Source organism: Hyaena hyaena, unplaced genomic scaffold (genome assembly GCF_003009895.1).
Source record: "Hyaena hyaena isolate Hyena2069 unplaced genomic scaffold, ASM300989v1 scaffold_369, whole genome shotgun sequence".
Lineage (NCBI taxonomy): Eukaryota > Metazoa > Chordata > Mammalia > Carnivora > Hyaenidae > Hyaena > Hyaena hyaena.
The window spans coordinates 1,121,966-1,144,447 of NW_024081000.1; the positions used below are offsets into that span (position 1 = coordinate 1,121,966).

The 22,482-nt window shown below is 35.5% G+C and overlaps 1 protein-coding gene across 1 annotated transcript in view; it reads right to left on the bottom strand.

The window, feature by feature from the left end:
- The window catches only part of GKAP1 (G kinase anchoring protein 1), an 83,858-nt gene that overhangs the window by 44,434 nt on the left and 16,942 nt on the right, over positions 1-22,482 (bottom strand). The window contains exons 5-7 of the mRNA XM_039250414.1: positions 11,883-11,960; positions 8,127-8,250; positions 5,750-5,772 (exon numbers count right to left, since the gene is read on the bottom strand). Of these exons, the coding sequence (XP_039106345.1) occupies positions 5,750-5,772; positions 8,127-8,250; positions 11,883-11,960 (225 nt within the window). The remainder of the gene's footprint in view (positions 1-5,749; positions 5,773-8,126; positions 8,251-11,882; positions 11,961-22,482) is intronic.

Consider the following 22,482-nt stretch of genomic DNA (forward strand, 5'->3'; position numbering starts at 1 on the left):
ATTCTTGGAGTAAAAATTTTAGTTTAATTAAGAATATGCTTTAAAGGGTGCCTGGGTGGTTCAGTCAGTTGAGCATTTAAGTTCGGTTCAGGTCATGATCTCACAGTTCGTGGGTTCAAGCCTTGTGTTGGGCTCTGTGCTGATAGCTCAGAGCCTGGAGCCTGCTTCAGATTCTGTGTCCCCACCCCCCACTCTCTACCCCTCCCCTGCTCACACTCTGTCTTCTTTTGTCTCTCAAAAATAAATAAATGTAAAAAAATTTTTTTAAATGAATATGCTCTAAAAAATAATGGAAAATTGAAATAATCACTAATAGCTGCTAAAAGCATTGAAGGGGAATTTTATAACGGTTGACAACACTGGAACCCACTGATCAAATTTTAAAACTTTATTTATTTATTTATTTATTTATTTATTTAAAGAGACAGAGCGTGGGGGGGGTGGAGAGAGAGAGAGAGAGAGAATCACAGGCAGACTTCATACTTGTCAGCACAGAGCCCAACATAGGGCTCAAACCCATGAACCATGAGATCATGACCTGAGCCAAAATCGAGTCAGACACTTAACCAACTGAACCACCGAGGTGCCCCTAAAATAAACTTTAAATTTTAGAACACTCTTAGATTTACAGAAAAATTGCGGATAGTACAGTTTCCATATATCTCTTACACAGTTTCCTCTGTGATAACATCTTACATTATTATAGTATGCTTTCCCATTAAACCACCGACATTGATATAATACTATAACTAGATGCCACTTTATTTGGATTACACTAGTTTTCCCCTAATGTTCTTTTTCTGTTCCAAGATTCCATCCAGGATATACTGCATTTAGTTGTCACGTCTCCTTGGCCTTCTCTGGTCAATGACAATTTCTCAGATTTTGTTTTTAGTGACCTTGCTAGTTTTGAGCAATACTAGTCATTCAGTTCAGGTATTTTGCAGAATGTCCCTTAATATGGATTTTTCTAATGTTTTTATCATGGTTTGACTGGTTTTATATGCTTTCTGCAAGGAAAATCACAAAAGTATAGGCCATTCTCACCACATCATATCAAGGTTAGATGCTATCAACATGAAATACCATTAAGAGTATTAACAGTGATCATCTGGTCAAGGTTCTTTTTGCCAGGTTTCTACAATATAAAACTAATTTCCCTCCCTTTCTGTACTCTAATCTTTGGAATAAAGTTACTAAGTACAACCCATACTCAAGAAGAGTGGAGGCAGTTAAGTTCCTTCTCCTGGAAGGGGAATTATCTACATAAATTATTTGGAATTTTCTATATGGGAGATTCATCTCTTGTCTTTTATGTATTTATTCATCAGTTATTTATGTAAATAATAGCCAATTCTTCAAGATCAACTTTATCATTATAAAAATTACCATTCTACATCCCCTAATGTGATATAATAGGAAACATATCACACCAAATAGGGAATATTTTTGCTTCCCTCATCTCCTCAAAGAAAAGTTGAACTCCAATCTGTCAAGTCCCAAAAGCTAACAGTTTATAGGAAAAGCTGTAAAGATGTACCCCCCAGTAACCATGCAATCTGCCATGAGGTGAAGCCATAGATAGCAACTGAGACTTTAGAGAGAAATATAGAATCCTAAACCTATATAAATCCCTGGATCCAGTCAACTATGAGGACAGCTCTTTCCCTAGTCTTTCATGGTTTGGTTATACCAACTAAACAAGCAATTCTTTCTTGCTTTTTGCTGGACTGAGTTGGGCTTCTCTTACTTACAACCAAAGAAAACTAACAAATATAATAAATACAAATAAGGACAGGCATGGGAACAAAAATCAGCTCAGGACAGGTAACAGGTTGAACTGCTAATGGAAAGCCAGAGTTTAGGTGAGTTTTTTTTTTTTTTAACTAGGTAGAATTTATTTGCTTTTAAAATTTAATGGTCTAACTAGTTTTAGTAGTGTTAACTATGGGGTTCAATTTTTAGTATATACAATTTGGTCACATATTGATCATTTAGAATTTTAGAAATCAACGACGTTACTTTTCATCTAATATAATTAGGGCCTAAAATGAATAAATTATTCATCCAAGCTAAAATATCTAAGGTAGACATGTAACAAGCACTACGGAGCCAGATAAGACCAGGTTTGTTCCCTGTTCCCCTCTCTCATCCAATGCTTTCTATTTTTGATAAAGTTTTAAAATACATATTACATAGACATAATAGGAAACTTCAACAACTTACACCAGGGAAAGTAAGACTTTTTCCTATTCTAATAACCCTCCTGCCCCACCCTTTGATGATCATTGTTACAACTTCTTGGGTATTCTTCTAGAGATAGTCTATTCAAGCATATTGAAGACTTGACCTTTTAGACTTCAAGACATGGTGATCACTAAAAATTTTAAAGCTATTGAATGGTACCAGAAGGATTGGGGTTAGGAAAGCAAGATAAAATTGGAGCTGAAGAGAAAGCAGTAGCTAGGAGATACTCCACCTTGCAGCAATGGTGTTTAAAAACACAACACAATAGGGGCACCTGGGTAGCTCAGTCGGTTAAGTATCTGACTTGAGCTCAAGTCACAATCTTGCAGTTGTGAGTTCGAGCCCCGCATGGGGCTCTGTGCTGACTGCTCAGAGCCTGGACCCTGCCTCAGATTCTGTGTCTCCCTCTCTCTCTGCCCCTCCTGACCATGCTCTGTCTCTAACCGCCTCTCAAAAATAAATGTTAAAAATAATTTTTTAAAAACACAATAAAACTAAAAACAAAAACAACTTTAAGGATCAATTAATGTTCCTTAAAACACATGATTAGTTAAGGTTTCTAAGAGGTATATACAAGCATTTACTCTATTATTCATTCTTCTTGTCTAGAATTCTCATGGGATATTCTTGACTATACTGTAGTGAAGAGTGGGTAGGGGACTGGTGTAGCAGTGGCAGCCAGTATGTCCTGGACATTTAATGAAGAAAGCTTGTTCCCATCTTCTACTCCTGATAATGTCACTTTTATTCTAATTGTTTCAGGGTGAGAAAGATTATAAATAATTGGGACTGGAAAGAAAGCACTGAGATTAATAACACAAAATCAAGACAGATGGAGAAAGCACAGGGAATGATGTAATCCAAGAACAAGTTTAGTTGGTGGTTAGAGGAATACACGGGAAGTACCCCTCATCATCTATAATAAAGGAAAAAAAATCTTTTCTCTTTTGAATTTTATCCACTAAATACCTGATTTAAGTATGGATGAGATGTATATTGTTCTCAACAGAGGTTAGGAATTTTAAAGTTCCATGGAAAAAAAATATTTGGCATAAGTAACATTAGAGATAGAAAGAATTAAGTCAATTATTGAGTATACAATGTAACAAAGACTGATGTATTTTTAGGAGTAGAAAGCAGATACCATTTCAGATTTGAAATCAGAAATATTTTTTCAGGCTTATTTTTGAACTCTTTGATAAAGTTCTTCTAGATTTCCAGAGCAATGGCATAACCATTGCAACATTTAAACATTCAAGTCACAAGAAAGTGAGTAATATCTCAAATGGAAATGAACATAACTTTGGTATATTTTTAACAAGTGTCAAAGGATAATGTGAATTACATGTTCTTTTGACCAGTTTAAAATAGTTATGTAGGAAATAAATTATAATTAGACTGCATTTACAAAAGTAGGAAATGTCTGAATCATTAGGATTATTCAAAGTGAATTTTATTACCTATCATATTATCTTTAACAGAAGATGATCAGAACAGTTCTAAAATATAATGAAAGACAAAATATATACTATGTCACATACCTATGCCTGTTTAAATACAACTAGAATAAATATATTAAATAGATGAGATCCTGTCAGTCTGAATTTAATTTTTCCTCTTTCAAATCAGGAGAGCAGGAAAGATAACCATGGAAAAGTTTATAAAAATTATTTTTCCCTCTACTAACAGTTGCTGTTAGTCTCTTAGGAATAAGGCATACCATTTGTATCTGCTTTCTCATTTGCATAAAGGTATCCTCCAAAGAAGTCAATAGATTAAAAAAATAGAATCAGTCCAAAGGTACAGGATTTCCACTTTCAAACATAAAATGAATAATCAGACTGTATTTGTGGTCATTTAAATTTTAATCTAAGAAGTGGTGACTGTAGGGTTTTTTTTTTAAATGTTTTATTTATTTCTGAGAGAGAGAGAGAGAGAGAGAGAGAGCGAGCACGAGCAGGGGAGGGGCAGAGAGAGAGGGAGACACAGAATCTGAAACAGGCTCCAGGCTCTGAGCTAGCTGTCAGCACAGAGCCTGATGCGGGGCTCGAAGCCATGAACTGTGAGATCATGACCTGAGCCAAAGTTGGACGCTTAACCAACTGAGCCACACAGGAGCCCTGTGTAGTTTTTAAATAAAAAAATTTCTACCATCTGTTTTAATATATCAATTTTCTGCTTGTGTGCAAAGTTAAGGACTATAGTATTACTACAGTCAGGGTTATTCAGGTATGGTTTTCTTAGAGATGACTTCATTTCCCTGACCTTAAACAAGAACAAAAATGGTCAAAAACCATTTATATACTATAAAGTGAAATCAAGGAACATTTGACCATTAAAAAAATCATTTGATGGAATTACTAACAAGAATATATACATAAGAGAATAGCAAAGCTTTCACGTTAGTACCTAAAGAAGTGAAAATAACATTTTATTAGTAACTCCCTCAATATTAGAAGATATTTTATAGTACTACCTCCAGTTCTAAAAGGTTTATAAAATCTGGTAGTGGAGGGTTTTTTAAATTAATTAATTAATTAAATCTTTATTTTTGAGAGAGAGAAAGAGAAAGACAAAACATGAGCGGGGAAGGGGCAGAGAGAGAGGGAGACACAGAATCTGACACAGGCTCTAGGCTCTGAGCTGTCAGCACAAATCCCCATATGGGGCCTGAATTCACAAACCACGAGATCATGACTGAGCTGAAATCAGGAAGCTTAACTGACTGAGCCACCCAAACGCCCCTTAAAAAAAAATTTTTAACGTTTATTCATTTTTTGAAAGACAGAAAAACAGAGCATGTGGGACAGGGGGAAGAGGGAAGGGGCAGAGAGGGAGACACAGAATCCAAAGCAGGTTCCAGGCTTTGAGCTGTCAGCACAGAGCCCAAAGTGGGGCTTGAACTCACAAACTGCGAGATCATGACCTGATCTGAAGTCAGCCACTTAAGCGACTGAGCCAAGCTTTTTTCTTCTTAACAAAGAAAACTAACCAATAACCCTAGGAAGTTATATGTGGGTGGTGCTACCTTGTGATGGTGAATGGTAATAGTAGTATATGATCCATAGCTATAAACTACAGAATCACAGTTCACCTCATAACTTCCATACTTACAAAATATCGTGAAACATGATTTTAGGATGTCTTCAATAAATATTGGAGTGTTATGCCACTTTTCCCTAAAATTTTAAGCTTACATGTGGTAACCTTTTGGGGTGGGGGGTGTGTCTCTCTCACACACACACACACACACACACACACACACACAAAATTAGGATACTAAAACCAATAATATACTTCCTTCGTGCAAATTGTATTTTCAATCCACTGCAATTTATTTTACATCCTTATAACTTCCAGAAACATGACTGAATTCACTCACACAAATCTATGGGTTGTCCTTTAAATAGCTAGATCTCAAAAAAGACTGCCAAACACTGAAGTATTATTCCTAAAATCATCAAGTGTTTTTTAGAATAAAGATGGTTACAATAACACTTACCTCAGTCTTTTTACTAAGGTGATCTGTAAATGAAAAAAAAAATGGTGACATTTCACTGAAGAAAATTAACAATACTTTATCAATAGCTATTAATACCCAGTATGTAAAAATATTTAAACAAAGTAATTGAGGAGAATTTCAAAAGTATAATAAGAGTTACAGAAGTCATTTGGGGATTGTCTAAAATATCAGATTTCTTCTCTAGGGATAAGATGTTAAATTTCAACATATAATTACTATTTGCTCAGCTTAGGGACTATGTTTTATATCCCAGTAAATGCCACGTATACCACAGGGTATTATTAAATTTTACACATTTGAATTCCAAATAATTTAGGTTTTTGGTTACACAATTGTGTTTTGGACAACGTGGGGAACAAATATGTCTAAAATCAAATCACAGGGTATTATAATTGCAAAATTGTACAGGTCACTGCCTTTGTAGAAAAAAAAGTAGAATAGTAATTTGTGTCCTTTAAGCCTCTTAGTTTGTTTTAAAAATATACATCATAGTGTTTTGCCAATACTATAAAAAAATCTTAAAAACTGACGTATATTTATAAAATGAATACAAAAAAGAAGGCAACAAGAAATATATCCAGATTACACAAATCACTGACTTAGTAACAACATAGCATTTCTAGAAAAGGATTACAGAATGAGGAAAAGACATAAGGGAGTCTATACAGATACAAGGCTGAAACTAAAGTACAAAGAGGGAGCAAGTGTTCGGATTTAAATTAGAGATAATCAGGATATCTAACACTGCTTCTAACGCACAGCAGAAATTTTCTATTCTCAAGGACTAACAATAATTTAATAGAATAGCATTCTTATGACTGAGAATTTAAAAGCTGGCCCAGTTCTCTAAAGCATCTGTTGATCAGAACAGAGTCTACAAGTACAGTAAATGCCAAAATCACAAGTTTCAGCTCAAACTACCAAATCCTATTTATTTCTAATTTCCTACTTATTCTAACATCAAAGTCATTCTTCTAGTGTGTTCTACTTAGCATACAATGTGATGAAAGAAGCTGAGGAATAATCATGACTGTTTTAATCGCATCTTGAAATCACAGCATCATACTGATGTCTTTCTCAATCCATTTAATAAATTTACATAGTACTTACAATCAAACATATGAAAAAAAAATTACAAAGTTTAAAAAAGTCTTCTTTTCATGTTTCTGCCTAGTTTTTAATGAAATACATATTATATAGAATCTTTCATACCAAAATTGAAAACTCTAACATACACCTGTTCTTTTAACCTCAAATAAGAAACTTAATATACATCTCTTCTTTCAACTTCTAAACAAAAACAAAACAAAAAAACCACTTAGTAAGAGAGGCAGACTATAGGAAAAACTATCCTGATCCTTAAACCAAAGCAAAATAATGTTCTAAATGTATTCCTAATTTCACAGATAGGCTTGTTTCTGAAAATGAAAAAGTATTTCATTGTATTTTTCTTTTTAGATTATTGCTATAGTGTTATTAATTCTCACAGAACAAACGCCCAATGTATTAAGGAATAAATTCATATGAATCAAATAGAGCAATGTGTCAATAAACAAACAGCTGTTCATTTTGTCAGCAACTATTCTGACAGAAGAACAGCACCATCCAATAAAATTTTCTGTAATGATGGTAATGTTCCATACCTGTGCTGTCCAATGTAGAAGCCACTAGTTACATGTAGCACCTGAAATGTGGCTAACTAAGGAATTTTTAATTTTAGTTCATTTTAGTTAGTTTATATTTAAATAACCACATATGAATGCTACCATATTTTACAGCACAGACTTAGGGTTTTCACCATTTCCCACATCAAAAACAATGTGTTTTATGGTATGCCTTCAATTTCTTTGTCTTTCTGTTCAATAAAAAAATACAAATGACATTATAAAGTTTTCTGGTAATAAGTCTCCAAAAAAATTGTATTTTAATTTTCTGAGGTATAGTTCCAGATAATTTGAAGGGATTGGCCAATAATGGATGAAATCTGAAGATACTATTCCTGGTCTAGTTTAAGTCCAATCACTTTAGGTATAAGGACAATAATAATGTTTCAAGATGACTCAAAGACTACAAATACAATTTTTATTTTCAGTGAGTTTTAGAAAATGGACAAATTCAGTTACAAAAAGATAAATGCATACTGAAGCTTTATGAGGATTTAGTGACTGCTTTTAAGTTACCCACCTCCCCTGCCCCAGTTGTTTATTTCCAAACAGGGCTACACTTTTCGCAATCTCAGAAACACATTAATAAAACAATTCTTACTTATTTTAAAAATTAGCAAGGAACTTACAACTTACACATAAAAAGACTTATAATAGTTTCTCTAGTGTAATAGATTTCATACATATATTACCTTCAGATTGAAAATCTTTTAGTGATACTGTGAGAGGCCGGTCTTTTCCCTGATGATTCTTTCTTTTATCCTTTTTATTCATAACCTTTGACTGAGTTGAAGCATTTTCAGCATTTTCATACTCCTAAAAAGAATTACCAACAATAATTAAGCTTGGTTAACACTAGTAAAAATATCAACATACCATTAGGTAATGTATTTCTTAAAGTTTTATTTTTTAAAGAGAAATAGCAAATTAAAAAGTCAACACTTTAGGGGCAGCAAGGTGACTCAGTTGGTTAAGCATCCAACTCTTGATTTTGGCTCAGGTCATGATCTCAAGGCTGAGGAGTTCGAGCCCCACACAGAACTTTATGCTGACAGTGCTGAACCTGCTTGGGATTCTCTCTCTCTGCCTCTCTGCACCTTCCCTGCTCACAATGTCTTTCTCTCTCTCTCAAAATAAATAAACTCAAAAAAAAAAAAAAAAAGATTTAGAAAGTCAACACTTTAAGCTAGCCAAACTGTATAAAAAGATAGCTGTTTTTTATTTATAAATTCAATCTCTTGCCTCGTTTAAGAGATTTTAATGTTTAAATTAAAATAAAAACAAAAGTTATACCTTGGTTTATAATATTTCCTCATTGCCACCTCTTCTTTATTTTGGGACCAAACTTAAGACAATCATCTCTAGTCAACTTCCTTTCTCACCTCCCCCGTCAAATCTGGCTTCCTCTGTTCTCGGCCACTAAAATTAAGGTCAACCTCCCCCTCAATGCCAAATCCAAAGACATTATTTTTTCAAACACCTCTTAGTTTCCTCAATATACTTCGAACTACTCTTTAGTCTCCATCACTGACTTCACTTCTCCAAACTCTTCTCATCATTATTCCATTCTTAAACAATTCTTTTGCTTTTTACCCATCATTTCTCAAAATGTAAAGCTCTAATTATACACTTACGAATTTTGTATGTACAGACAACCCAACTGGAATGTTCAGTAAACATCTCCAAGCTTAATATGTTCACCCTGCCTTCCTTACTGGATCCTCTAGTTAAAGCACCTTGTTTAATGCTACATCACACAACTCTGTAGACTAGAAACCTGAGTCACCTCTATCTGCTCTTCCTACAGACTATATACAAATTAGTCATGAGGTCTTGTTGAGTTTATCTCCTAAAGATCTCTTACATCTGTTCTCCTCACACCTTCTGTCATTTCTCTATCTTCTGCTGGACATTGCAACACCCTCTAATTTAAGCCCTTCAATCCATCTTCTACACTGTTACAGCATGAATTTCTAAAATGAAAACCTGAAATCAATCTAAAAGTTAAAAATACTCAATAGCTCTCTGCCAACATTTATAAAGCCCAATCTCCTTAGCCTGGTACACAAGATCCTTTATATCTTAACCTTCAGAAAGAGTCTCTAGCATCCCCAAATCAACTATCCTATACACTCTCATACACATATATCCTGTATTCTTGCTACTCCTTCCCTGACAATGCCTACTTTCTCTTGCCTACACTGTGACCTTTTAATACACCTAGTAGGACTCCTCTTTAACAATCATTTTGTAGGGGCACCTGGGTGGCTCAGTTCGTTAAGCATCTGATTTCAGCTCTGGTCATGATTTCACAGTTCATGAGTTCAAACCCTACATTGGGCTGACTGTGCTGTCAGCCCAGAGCTCAGATACTGTGCCCCGTCTCTCTGCCCTGCGCTTGTGTGCACACATGTGCGTGTGCACACTCTCATAAATAAACATAAAAAAAAAAGAATCCTTTTCTAAAACTCATCCCCATTAAAGGCAAAGAAAATTCTTTCATCTTTCTGAATTGCCACTGCACTGAGAACATTCATCTGTCGATACTATACACAATAATTATATGTATGTCTCCCTCCACTAAACTCAAAGGCTGGGACCATATCTTTATCTTTGTATTATGTGCCTAGTACATTCTGGCTATCCAAAAAAATATTTTCTGAATGAGTAATAGAACAGAATAGAAAATGCCATCCCAAACTTTAGTTAACATAAAGATAGCTAAGCTAAAATAATTATAGTAATTTTATTGGGATACTGACTTAAAACTCTATGACTACATCAATGTAATCACATCAAACTAGCCACTGCATACAAAAGGAGTTCCTCCCTTCTCTGGGAGTCATTACGGTCCGACAGAACCAATGCTTTTGGGTAGCAGACCTATGGCTGTGCCAAGAAAACTGGCTGGGATCATGGTATTTTATCAACCCCATCTACTCTACTTCTCTAAAGATATAGCAATTCTTTTAGCTTTAGAATCTAGACATATATCTTCAGATTCTGTGTCTCTCTCTCTGCACCTCCCCCGCTCATGCTCTGTCTCACTCTGTCTCTCAAAAATAAATAAATGTAAAAAAAATATTAATAATAATTTTAAAATAAATAAAGGGTCAGTTGAGTGTCTGACTTCAATTCAGGTCATGATCTACAGTTCGTGGGTTCAAGCCCCGCGTCAGGCTCTGTGCTGACAGCTAGCTCAGAGCCTGGAGCCTGCTTCGGATTTTATGTCTCCTCTCTCTGAACCTTCCCCGCTCAAGCTCTGTCTCACTCTGTCTCTTAAAAATAAATAAATGTAAAAAATAATAATAAAAAAAGAATCTACACATATATCTCACAACAGTAAATCATTATTGTATGACAATAATCTATTTGATACACTTCATCTCTGATTAAGCAAGTCAGGAGAACATTTTTTTTTTTACACTTTTCCAGTGTAACTGAATGTCCATTTAAATGATTAAATCACGGTAAAGCTAGCTGTATCCATTTTTCTAACCGCCAGCTTTGTGCTTAAATGGACACCTAACAATAAGGATTATAGTTAGTCTTTATTATTCGATAACAGCAATAGGGATATGGAAACGAAACTAACATACACAATGTACAAAGTCCACCCACTGGCAACTTTCATCCTTTTACCTTGAACTATAAATAGAAAGCAAAATCATCTGCTGTGAATTTTAATTCCTCTCTTCCCTTCATGTTAACTGAAGGAGCTAGTGTACAATGACATAGTCTAAAGGCCCATAAGCATGACCAGGGTCATTTATGATCAACTATAATCACAAACTGAATGAATTTTATGTACCAAAAAAATTCCCAACACATATAAAGGACTAAAATGTCAAATTATATGAAAATAATAAATGCTCTGTTTAAATACAGAAACTGGAAGGCAACACTACTTTTACTTAAATGTTCCTATAGTTAGTTACAAGATATACAATGCTTTTCAGCACATAAGCCAACATCACAGTTTAGTGACACAGTTTAAGCATCCAACTCTTGATTTCAGCTTACGTCCTGATCTCACAGTTTGTGGGACTGAGCCCAGCGTCAGGCTGTGCACTGACAGCACTGAACCTGCTTCGGATTCTGTCTCTCTCTGTACTGCTACCTCCTCTCCCATCCCTGCCCTGGCTCATACTCCTTCAAAATAAATAAATAAACTTAAAAAGGAGTGGGAACCTCAACCCAGGTGCACCAGGTAGAGGAATTTCTTAAGGAAACATTCCAAATCACCAAAGTTTAGTCTGAATGTTTTTGTTGCCTCTCAAAACTTGAGGAGTAATCTTATTATAAAAATTTCACAATAATATTTTTATGGTGATGAATTTTTAGGACAAACTTGAATGGAGAACTTTTATACAAAATTCAGGAAGGTTGGTCCAAACCTTTGAACACTTAAACTTCTAAAATATCTAAATCAATAAATGTGTAAATACCTTTTTGTGCTCTTCATATTCTAATTTACTTAGCAACAATGCCTTCTCAAGATCTGCTTCAAACATTTCAGATGTGAGCTAAAACAAAAAGAAAGTTTCACAATTATACCACACAAGCAAAAGAACTATGACAATATACAGAAAGAAAAACAAATGCATTAATAAAACAATCCAGGTTCTCCAAAGTTATCTCTCCATTCCAAAGCAGAAGATACCTATATTTTACAGAAGATACCAAAGCAAAACTTCCAATTTTTAGGTTTCTAGTTCCCTATTCACCGTCAATTATGTATTATAAATCAATTTTTCCCTTTAGTAAAAAAAAAAAAAAACTTACAAAGAAATTGACAATGTATTAGATGTCAACGATGGTATCCAGTTTAGGACATAGAAAATTGTAATAGGGATTACTGCTCAAAAATACTGAAAAATAACATAATCAGCATTATAAAACATACCATTCCCTTAATATAGACTAATCCACAGGTATGGAAACTTTAAATAAGGTGGCCAAACGTCCTGGTATATAATTCCTGATGTAACAGCATAATTATAGTGCATCGCTTTACTCATATCCTTTCATTTGGTCACCCTACCTTTAATATAATCTAATACTATAAAAAAATGATTCTTTAATTTGGGATCTCTATCTTTTAGGTCCTCTTTCCCACCAGTCAATCTCAACTTCTTACAATCTAGCTTCCATTACCCTCTAATCAAATTACTCTCCAAGAATTACTTAATTGCCAAACAGAATGTCTACGGTAGCTGGGTGGGACTTCGGGTTTCTACCACTGGAGGTAAGGTTATGTCTGCAGCTGAACACAGGAGAGTCACAACATAACGGAAATAAATTTCCAGGACTTGTGTACATGCATGTGTTGACCTATGTAGACAGATAATAAAAGCACAAATTCAGCAGATATCTCGTTTCTGTCTGTCCAGAAACCCTTCCTTTATTCCTGTGAATAACTATACTTCATCCCAATGTCCTATGATTCTAGTAGGAGAGCCAATTATATCAACCCACACAAACATCCAAGCAACCATCGTCAATAATAGTGTGGGGACAAGGGATCCAACTCTTCTTTTGATCTCCTGGCAATTAAATTTTGAGAACAAACACAAAGCAAGTGGGTCATCTGATGAGACAGTCCCCTACAAATGAGCATGTACTAGTTTTACTGGCTCACACCTCTAAGTGCTCCAGAATTCTTAGTTTCTATCTTCCCCAAGGCCTGCTTGTTTAGTTCTTAATTCAAATCTATGAAACCTTTCAACAAATGATCTCTGCCAAGGCTAGTCAGATTTCTACTGCTTAATGACAAAACAAACAAAGAAAAACCAGAAACCAGCTCCAAAAAGGAGTGATATATTTCCAAGTGACAACTTAAAAATTAGAAAAATGGTAACACTGGACACCATGAACTAACTAAAGCTTTTATTCTTAACCCAATCATCCTTTTTTAAAGTATCTCATCTCAACCTATACCAAGACAACAGAAAGACAGGGAAGAATCTTAGGTTTATCAGAAAAATATTAATCTAACTCAGAGAAAAATGCAATTAGAATTAAAATGGTAAGGAGCACCTGGGTGGCTCAGCCGATTAAGTGTCTGATTTTGGCTCAGGTCATGATCTCACAGTTCGCGGGTTCGAGCCCTGCATCAGGCTGACTACTCAGAGCCTGGAGCTTGCTTCCAATTCTGTGTCTCCCTCTCTCTCTGCTCCTCCCCCTCTCATGCGCGCGCTCTCTCTCTCAAAAAGGAATAAACATTAAAAAATAATTAAAATGGTGAATAAGGGATTACAGCCATAGAAAGCATGGTAAGCCCAGAATAAACTGTACATACTTCTATAAAATAACTAAAACAAACTGAGAGATTAATTCAATCTAAATTAGTAATAATCAGGAAAAATAAGTAATTTATAATACAAAGAGATATTCAAAAACAATCTACAGTTATAAGGTAAAAAATAATTGGATTCATGTGTTACACAAAAAAATTTATATCAATTTCTCCACCTAATCTCAAAGCCAACTGAGTACAAATATTTCTCTGTATGTAAAGCCAAGAAGTCATCCCAACACAGAAAAAGTAACAAAACTATTTAACTTTATGCTGAACAAAGCTGATTCAATTTGCCACTAGACTTTTAATCCATATTAATGACAGTCAACATTTATAAAAAGGGCATTTAATATTATTTCCAATATGTTACATATTCTGACCAATATTCCAAAAATAAGTTAGCAGGCAGGAGAACAGGTTAGAGAGTTGAGAGTCTTGCAAGATGTCATTATTCTTTTTCCCATTAACTCACAGCACTTAAATATTACAAGTAGCTGATTCTAACAGCATGATAAAAACTGAATGAACTACAACTTTTAAAGTGAAAAATATGGCTCTCTTCAGCATTTGATTCTAAATAGCAGCTTAGGACTTTAAATTATTAACATAAACTAGTATACAAGGAAACATAAGTAGGCAAAAATGATTTAAATCTCAATTAAATTTTCTGGAAACTAGAAATCTTACAAAAATATCTGTAATGATCAATAGCCAATAAGATAACAGAGAACCTGGGGCATCTGGGTGGTTCAGTTGGTTAAGTGTCCAGTTCTTAATTTCAGCTCAGGTCACACTCTCAGTTTCATAGGTTCGACTCCCACCTCAGGCTCTGCACTGGCATTCTCCCTCTCCCTCCCCCTCTCCCACTTATCTTGCCTCTGCTCTCTCAAAATAAATAAAATTAAAAAAAAAGAGAGAGAGAGAACCTTCCATGTGCTTTGCCTGTAGGATTTTAAAGAAAAGCATATGTATGGCTTTTGTCCTTAAAGAATTTCTACTCCAGTTTGGGACTAACACATATGAAGTACAGGAAATAGAGTAAGATGTTGAAAGTGCTACAAAAGTGGAGAGAAAAAAATAACAAAATTCAGAGAGGCATACAGAAAAGACATTAATATAAGTTTGTCCTTAAATGACAGATATAATTTGGACAGGTAGAAAAGGGAATAGAAGAAGCTCAGGAGGAAAGAGCCAGGTGAACAAAGATATGAACTCAATACAAGAAAGATGTGGACAAAACCCAGGCTTTGGGAGATCACACAGGTGGATAATTTAAATTCCGATTCCATGTGTGCTAGCTGCGACCTTGGGCAAATTATGTAAGCTCTGTAAATTTCAGTTTCTTCATATATAAAAAAGGAAACAAATATCAACTTTACAGGGTACTTTTGAAGATTTAAAGCTCTTAATACATGTAAAGTGCCTAGCACAGTGCCTGCCTGCCACAAGAGTTACAAACACTAAATCAGAATTCCCCTTCTCTATGCTAGCAAATAGTGGAAAATGAGGTTGCTTAGGTAAGGGAGATTTAAATTCCAGACACCCCCTAAAAATTAGGGACTAAGGGCAGCTGAAAGAGAAATGCTGATGAAAGTAATTTTAAAGAAATAAACTGGGGGCGCCTGGGTGGCTTAGTCGGTTAAGCGTCCAACTTTCGCTTAGGTCATGATCTCGCAGTTCGTGGGTTCGAGCCCCGCGTCGGGCTCTGTGCTGACTGCCAGCTCAGAGCCTGGAGCCTGTTTCAGTCTGTGACTCCCTCTCTCTCTGACCCTCCCCTGCTCACGCTGTCTCTCTCTCTCTCTCCTACAAATAAATAAAAAACATTTAAAAAAAAGAAAGAAAGAAACTGGAACCTTAGAAAAATAAAGGTGTTTGGCTTACCCTCTGTAATCTCCGCATATAGAACCAGAATATAAAAGTGCAGAAAATAAAGAAGGCTTGTATCTTAGAAAAAATACACCAAGTTTTAGAACATTAATTGAACATGAAGTATGAAACAAAAGTGAATCAAAGATAAGATTTTTGATCCAGGGAGAATGGCAGCATAAGAATAAAACCTCAAGAAAGAGAAAGTAAACATGATTCTAAATTCTCTAAAGATACTTACAGCATTAATGAATCACAAGACTACTACTATAAATATAGTTGTCAACCTAATTCATCAGAATGTGTACAGGCAGAACCAGCAGGAGAAAAGTCTGAGCCTAAAAGACAGGTACCAGGCAAGAAAATGCAAAAACCACCATGATTTTTCAAAAGTGTCTTCTATTAGGCTTGCAAATTGAGAATTCCTCATCATTTATGGTAGGAGGAGGAAAGGAAGACAAAGAGGAAACAGTAGGCACTACAATGCCTATCAGATTGAGGAAAACATTTATATGTGCCCCAAATGGAGTACTTCAGATCCCTTAGTTCTTGGATTCTTTCATTGCCTCCTACTCCCCATCTAGTAGTAAAACATTTTTTTTCTATTTAAACAAACCTGTAGCTCAAGGGCATATGATCAGTTAAAGAGTATGAAGAACCAACGAAAAATGGGCAGGACAGTAAACATTTTGGAACTAGATTTTTAAAAATTATTGTTAAGTCTAAGTACCATAACAGTTTTACCCGTTTTAAATTCAAGCAAAACCAATTCCAAATGAAGAGTTACTCCTCATCTCCCACAGGCATCACGGAAACAGGGTTTTATAACACAACATAGAACATCATCCTCAAGACCTCTAACGCTTGCAGCCAACTGTTTATTTAGCTACAGCAGCAGCAGTGCCCTGTGATCCTCTAACTCCATGATCTTCAGAGGGTGGACCACCCATCTTTCACTAATTTGGAAAGCAGAATTAATTTTCCCTGAAACCTTCTAACAGTCTTATTGAACATTATTATTTTAAAGGTTGTCAATGTTCTATAAAAATTGGATCTATGCATACACACTAATTTTCAGGTTCAATTCATTTTAGTTAATGTATCTTCATGTCTTTTGAGTGTTGTTTACATCTTTTAACGTTTATTTTTGAGAGAGAGAAAAACAGAGCACAAGAGGGGGAGAAGCAAAGAGAGGAAGAGAGACACAGAATCAGAAGCAGGCTCCAGGCTCTGAGCTGTCAGCACAGAGCCTGACGCAGGGCTCGAACTCATGAACCGTGAGATCATGACCTAAGCTGAAGTCAGTCGCTTAACCAACTGAGACACCCAGGTACTCCTTTTTAAAATTTTGTTTTAGTGTTGGTTTATTTTTGGAGTGTTGTTTACATTTTTTTGTCTGTAGTTTTTTGCTGTATGCTTTATCTCCAAGTAACAAAACTGGTTTAATGATTTACTGAAGGATTAAAAGCAGGCATGAAAACAGAACTATAAACATTGCAATTTATAAAAAACACCATGAATTTTTAAATGAACAGGATGCTAATACAGTGAATATAGAAATATAAATCTGTGTCAGGACAAGAGTGATACCATATAAGCAACTGAAAAGGAAAATTATAAACAGAAAATTAAGACAGTGAGTATTTGAAATTTTGCTTTGTTGAGTCAACCTATTTGTTCCTAGCTGTCTGCTATGAAACATGGGCAGACCAGTGGCCTGAAGACACCACAGTTTTTGTTTCACTTTCAAAGCACAATGAGTTGTAGGAGTCTTTGCAGAACAAGTACCAAGTAATGCTTTTTCCAGAACAAAAGGGATGAATTTTGTTGCTAAAGAAAGAGCCAAAAAATACAGAGGATTTATTTGAATTTGTACTCGTTCAAGAGACACATATGCAAGTCAAACAATTTCCAAAGGTCTTATTATACCAGCCATGAGGCTAACGACAAATAGTATACTTACAAACCAGCTATTGGTGAAACACCTTTAAACAAATGGAGGAGAGGATGCAATGTGAAGGAACAATTACTATTGTGCACATGCTAGCAGATATTCCACTTCGGAGCCGGAAAAAATCAGTGATGTGCAGTTTGAATCATTAAGAGGAAGAATACACGATAAATTTTGATGGGTTAATCACTGAAAACTTACCACGAGAAGTAATTTTTCTATTCAGTTAAATATTTTTGAGCTATGATATAGAGTTACAAAAAGGTACACTGGAATGAGTGTATAAAGGCGCTATAACTATACCTGAACAATATCTCCACAGATTTATTCCCAGGCAACAGGTATTACTGAACAGTATGTCTCTTGATCTTAATTCAATATCAAAAGTAGTAAAATTTATAAATATGACCAAATCAGAGCCATGGCAAATTCATCTTTGTTAAAAACAGTTTTTCTGAGATATAATTCACATACTTCACATATCACATAAAATATGCCCATTTCAAGTGTGAAGCATATACCTCCTTTTGATGTGTACCATTCTGCAAAGAAATAGGAAATATAAGGCTGTCTTTCCACTCTGAAGTATACTGGGACAGATGCAAGTCTATGAAATGGAAAATGAGATACAAGCATTTCTAAAGACACTAACATTGCATAAAAGATTATCTTATACAATTTCTAGCAGCTTTTGTAGCATACCACAGCAAAATATACAGTATCTTGAATAGCCTGTACCAATTCTTTCAGGGTCAATGTGTCACAATTTTTAATGTTAAGGAAAAGGTAAGAATTAAGATCAAAATGTATTCCAGGCAGTTTGTCCCTATTGGTCTTTTAATAGGTATATTCAACGATTTATATTTATTTATAGAACAAAGTATTTGTCTATTATCCTTTTTCACACCTTATTTCAAAAGCTTCCTTGCATCTTCCTTTACTTTCTAACTTTTGCTTATATGGACCAGGTTTAATTCGTTTTCTTCAACTGATTTAAAACTTTTAGAATGAAAAGTCTTAGGTATAAATAGTTCTCTTTAAATTAAAAAAAAAATCACACTTGGAACTATGTATCTTGTCATCAATATGAAAAATTTAAAAATACCTACTGTCTTCTCCAACCTACTTCCTTACTAATTTTTGTGCTCAAAAACAAGGATTTCATTTTAGACAAATTCTTCATGTGAGTTTCTTTTTAATATTTATTTATTTTTGGGAGACAGAGAGACAGAGTGCAAGCAGGGGAGGGGCAGAGAGAAAGGGAGACACAGAATCCGAAGCAGGCTCCAGGCTCGAAGCTATCACCACAGAACACAATGCAGGGTTTGAACCCAAAGTGCAGGATCATGACCTGGGCTGAAGTCAGACGCTTAACCAACTGAGCCACCCAGGCACCCCACCCCCTTCATGTGAGTTATGTTCTCATTAATAGCCATTTACAAACTACTTAATTATGTATTGAATTATCTTCAGTGTTTGCCATGGTAGTTTCCAATTGTTGTGCTCTTTTAATTAGATTTGCCTTAATTGGCAAGAGTGTATCTCAGAAAAATTTGCAGAAAGGATAATGGCAGTATGCCTCCTTAGCCCATGCATGTCTGGGATTATATTTTTTTAGCATTAAAAACAATGACCTCTTGGCTAAATATGGGATTCTTGGTCCTAACATTTTAATTCTGCCATTTAAAGTAGCTGGCCTACTTGTGTAGCAACATGGATGGACCTTGAGGGTGTTATGCTGAGTGAAATAAGTCAGGCAGAGAAGGACAAATATCATATGTTTGCACGTATAGGAGGACTAGGAGGAACTTAACGGAGGACCATGGGGGAGAAGAAGGGGGAAAATGGTGGGGGAAAGGGGGAGAGGCAAACCGTGAGAGACTCTTGAATGCTGACAAAAACTGAGGACTGATGGATGTGGGGGGGGGAGGGGAGATGGGCACGGAGAGGGGCACTTGTGGGGATGAGCACTGGGTGTTATATGGAAACCAACTTGACAATAAACTATTTGTTAAATAAATAAATAAATAAATAATAAAATAATAAAAATAATAAAGTAGCTGGCCTAATTTTTTACCTGTTTTCTCCCATGCATATATTTATAGTATTATTTCTGAGTCTCTCATTCTTAAAATTAAAAACTTTTTAAAAAAAGAATTAAAAAATTTTTTTAATGTTTTTATTCATTCTTTTGAGAAAGAGAAACAGACAGTGTGAGCAGGGGAGGGTCAAAGAGAGAGGAAGACACAGAATTAGAAGCAGGCTCCAGGCTCTGAGCTAGCTGTCAGCACAAAGCCCGGCGCGGGGCTCAAGCCCACGAACCGTGAGATCATGACCTGAGCCGAAGTCGGAGGCTTAACCGACTGAGCCACCCAGGCAACCCTAAAAAAGAATTTTTAAAAGTTTTCCCAAAAAAATCCTTTCAAAAAGGCTTAAGTTCTTTCAAGCTCAGATTTAAGTCCTTAGCTTATCAACATTATCTTTAATGACTGCCTCTATTCTACTTGTTTTAGGCACACTATGCCTCTGCTGGATTTCAGTTCTGTGTTCCAATCTATTAGGTTGATTCTACTGGCAAAATGTATCTCAAATTTTCCTTCATACAAGTGACTTAATTTTCTTCAGTGTATACTCTGTTCTTTAGTCTTTCTAATGACATTTTATTCTATGATTTTATTTCCCCAATTTTTTTTTAATTTTTTTAATGTTTTTTATTTATTTCTAGGAGAGAGAGAGAGAGACAGCGTGAGCAGGGGAGGGTCAGAGAGAGAGGGAGTCACAGACTGAAACAGGCTCCAGGCTCTGAGCTGGCAGTCAGCACAGAGCCCGACGCGGGGCTCGAACCCACGAACCGCGAGATCATCACCTAAGCGAAAGTTGGACGCTTAACCGACTACGCCACCCAGGCGCCCCATATTTCCCCAATTTTTTTATCTCATCCACCTCTCTTTCAACTTCCTTGCCACTTATTTACCTCACCTTATTAGATGACATTACTAATCCCCTTGACTTTTACAAAATGTTCTAGCCCCCTGGTTTTCATTAAGGCAAAAGAACAGGTGTTGTCTATAATCAACTTCTGTTCCCTGCAATAAAACATTTTTCAAAGTATGTTTTCACTCTTGACACTAAGTACAACGTTCTTTTCCTTTTGCGTGGCACAAACTGCTTCAGCTAAGATGAGAGCAACTAAGATCCACTGTTTGCTCATATGTAGATGCTCCCCGGAGTGGATGCCCCTTCACCATCCACCTGGTTGCTATTTAATGCCAACTCTCAGATTTTATGCTGAGGCTTTGCGGAAGCCTAAAATCAACCTTGGTGATTTAGGAGGAGGAGAGTTGGTCTTTGCATAATTTCTCTTTTGTGTTTGAAAAAAGTAGCCACATAACAGGCGAGCTTTCTGTAGTCAGCTTTTTGTCTGGCTCAGCCCTCAATACTGGAATTTCTCATTGTGCTGTTTCTTTTTGTGTCAGGGAGAACCCCCACCATTCTATAGGCTTTTTGCCTAGTTTAGTTACTGCCTGGTCCCTATTTTAAAATCTGCTATTCCACACAGTAAAATAGATCCCAAATGGTTTACTGTCTATCTGTTTCAAGGCCTGCCTTTATCTCTTTTCATTCATCGGTGTTAATTATCCTAGCATCTACTCTACTTCTCATGACCCTCATTATTTTCCTGCAAGTGAGACTTCCAAATATCCTACCAGGTTTTCCTAAATGGCCCATCAATAGTGTATCCAGCAAAAGTTCCTCAAAGTTCCTGAGCAAGGGATGATATTCTTGTACAGGGAAAGGACCATATCAACTATTTCCTTTTCATAATTACCTGGTCATTCTGGCAGTGATCGGTAGGCGAAGGAAGAAGTGCAAGCAAATATCTGTGCTCAAGTTCCCACATTACACAAAATGGATTTTGGTGCAAGTTTGAGTAGTTTTCCTTCGTTAATTTTCCAGTGCCCTTAGGACCACTGGGAGAAATTCTCTCTGGTGAAGACACTGGTAAATTTTATTACTGTCTAAACAAGAAGATCATTACATTTATACTTATAAAAATTTGTCATAATGAATGCCGTGGAAGGAAAAAAAGAAATAATCAAATAAAAACTAGAGGGTTTAACACAAGACATTTTATCCAGTATACCACTGCCTGGAAGTATCTTTTAAAAGGCATCTGTTTAAGGCTCTTGTGTAATAACTGACTCACGTGATGATGAGCATAAGACACTACAAAATCCTAATGAAAATGTGATAACTAATACAGCTGATGTGTTAAGAGCATAGTTTTGTATACTCTAATTCTTTTAAAACTGGTAACGAAAGCAGGATAGGTATAGCACTCTATTAAGCCAAATATCTGCTAAAACAATACCTTTTCCCAATGGATCAACTGACAGTTTAACAGGTAAGCAAATAAACAACTATTCACTTCTCATACATCCAGCATCTCCTAGAGGACATTCTAGGCTTAGCATGTTATTCTCCTGAACACCTCACACACAAAAAGAAACTGACTGGTTTTAAATATTACCTATCTGATTTGGTTATTAATGATATTTATTTAATAGAAACACAAAATATCATGTAAATAAGTTAAAGAAACTAACAAATGTCATACTCTATTTGATATCAAAGTTGAAGAGGAAGTTTTACCTTCAAAGTCTTTCTTTTTTAAGCAAAACTGTGACTATTTTTAACAAGAGACCTCTGACCCTACAAATACTCATCTTTTCACTTGAAATAACTTAATCCTGTTGTTTTAGCTTCTGTATCTCTCCCTCATTTGTAAAAAGGCAGATGAACTAAAAACTCACAAAATAACTGCTTTGAATTGCATAAACTAACAAAAATAACAAATATATCAAACTTTTCCTAGTAGATGAAAAACAGAACCTCTTAGTAAAATCAACAAAGATGTGTGAATTAATCC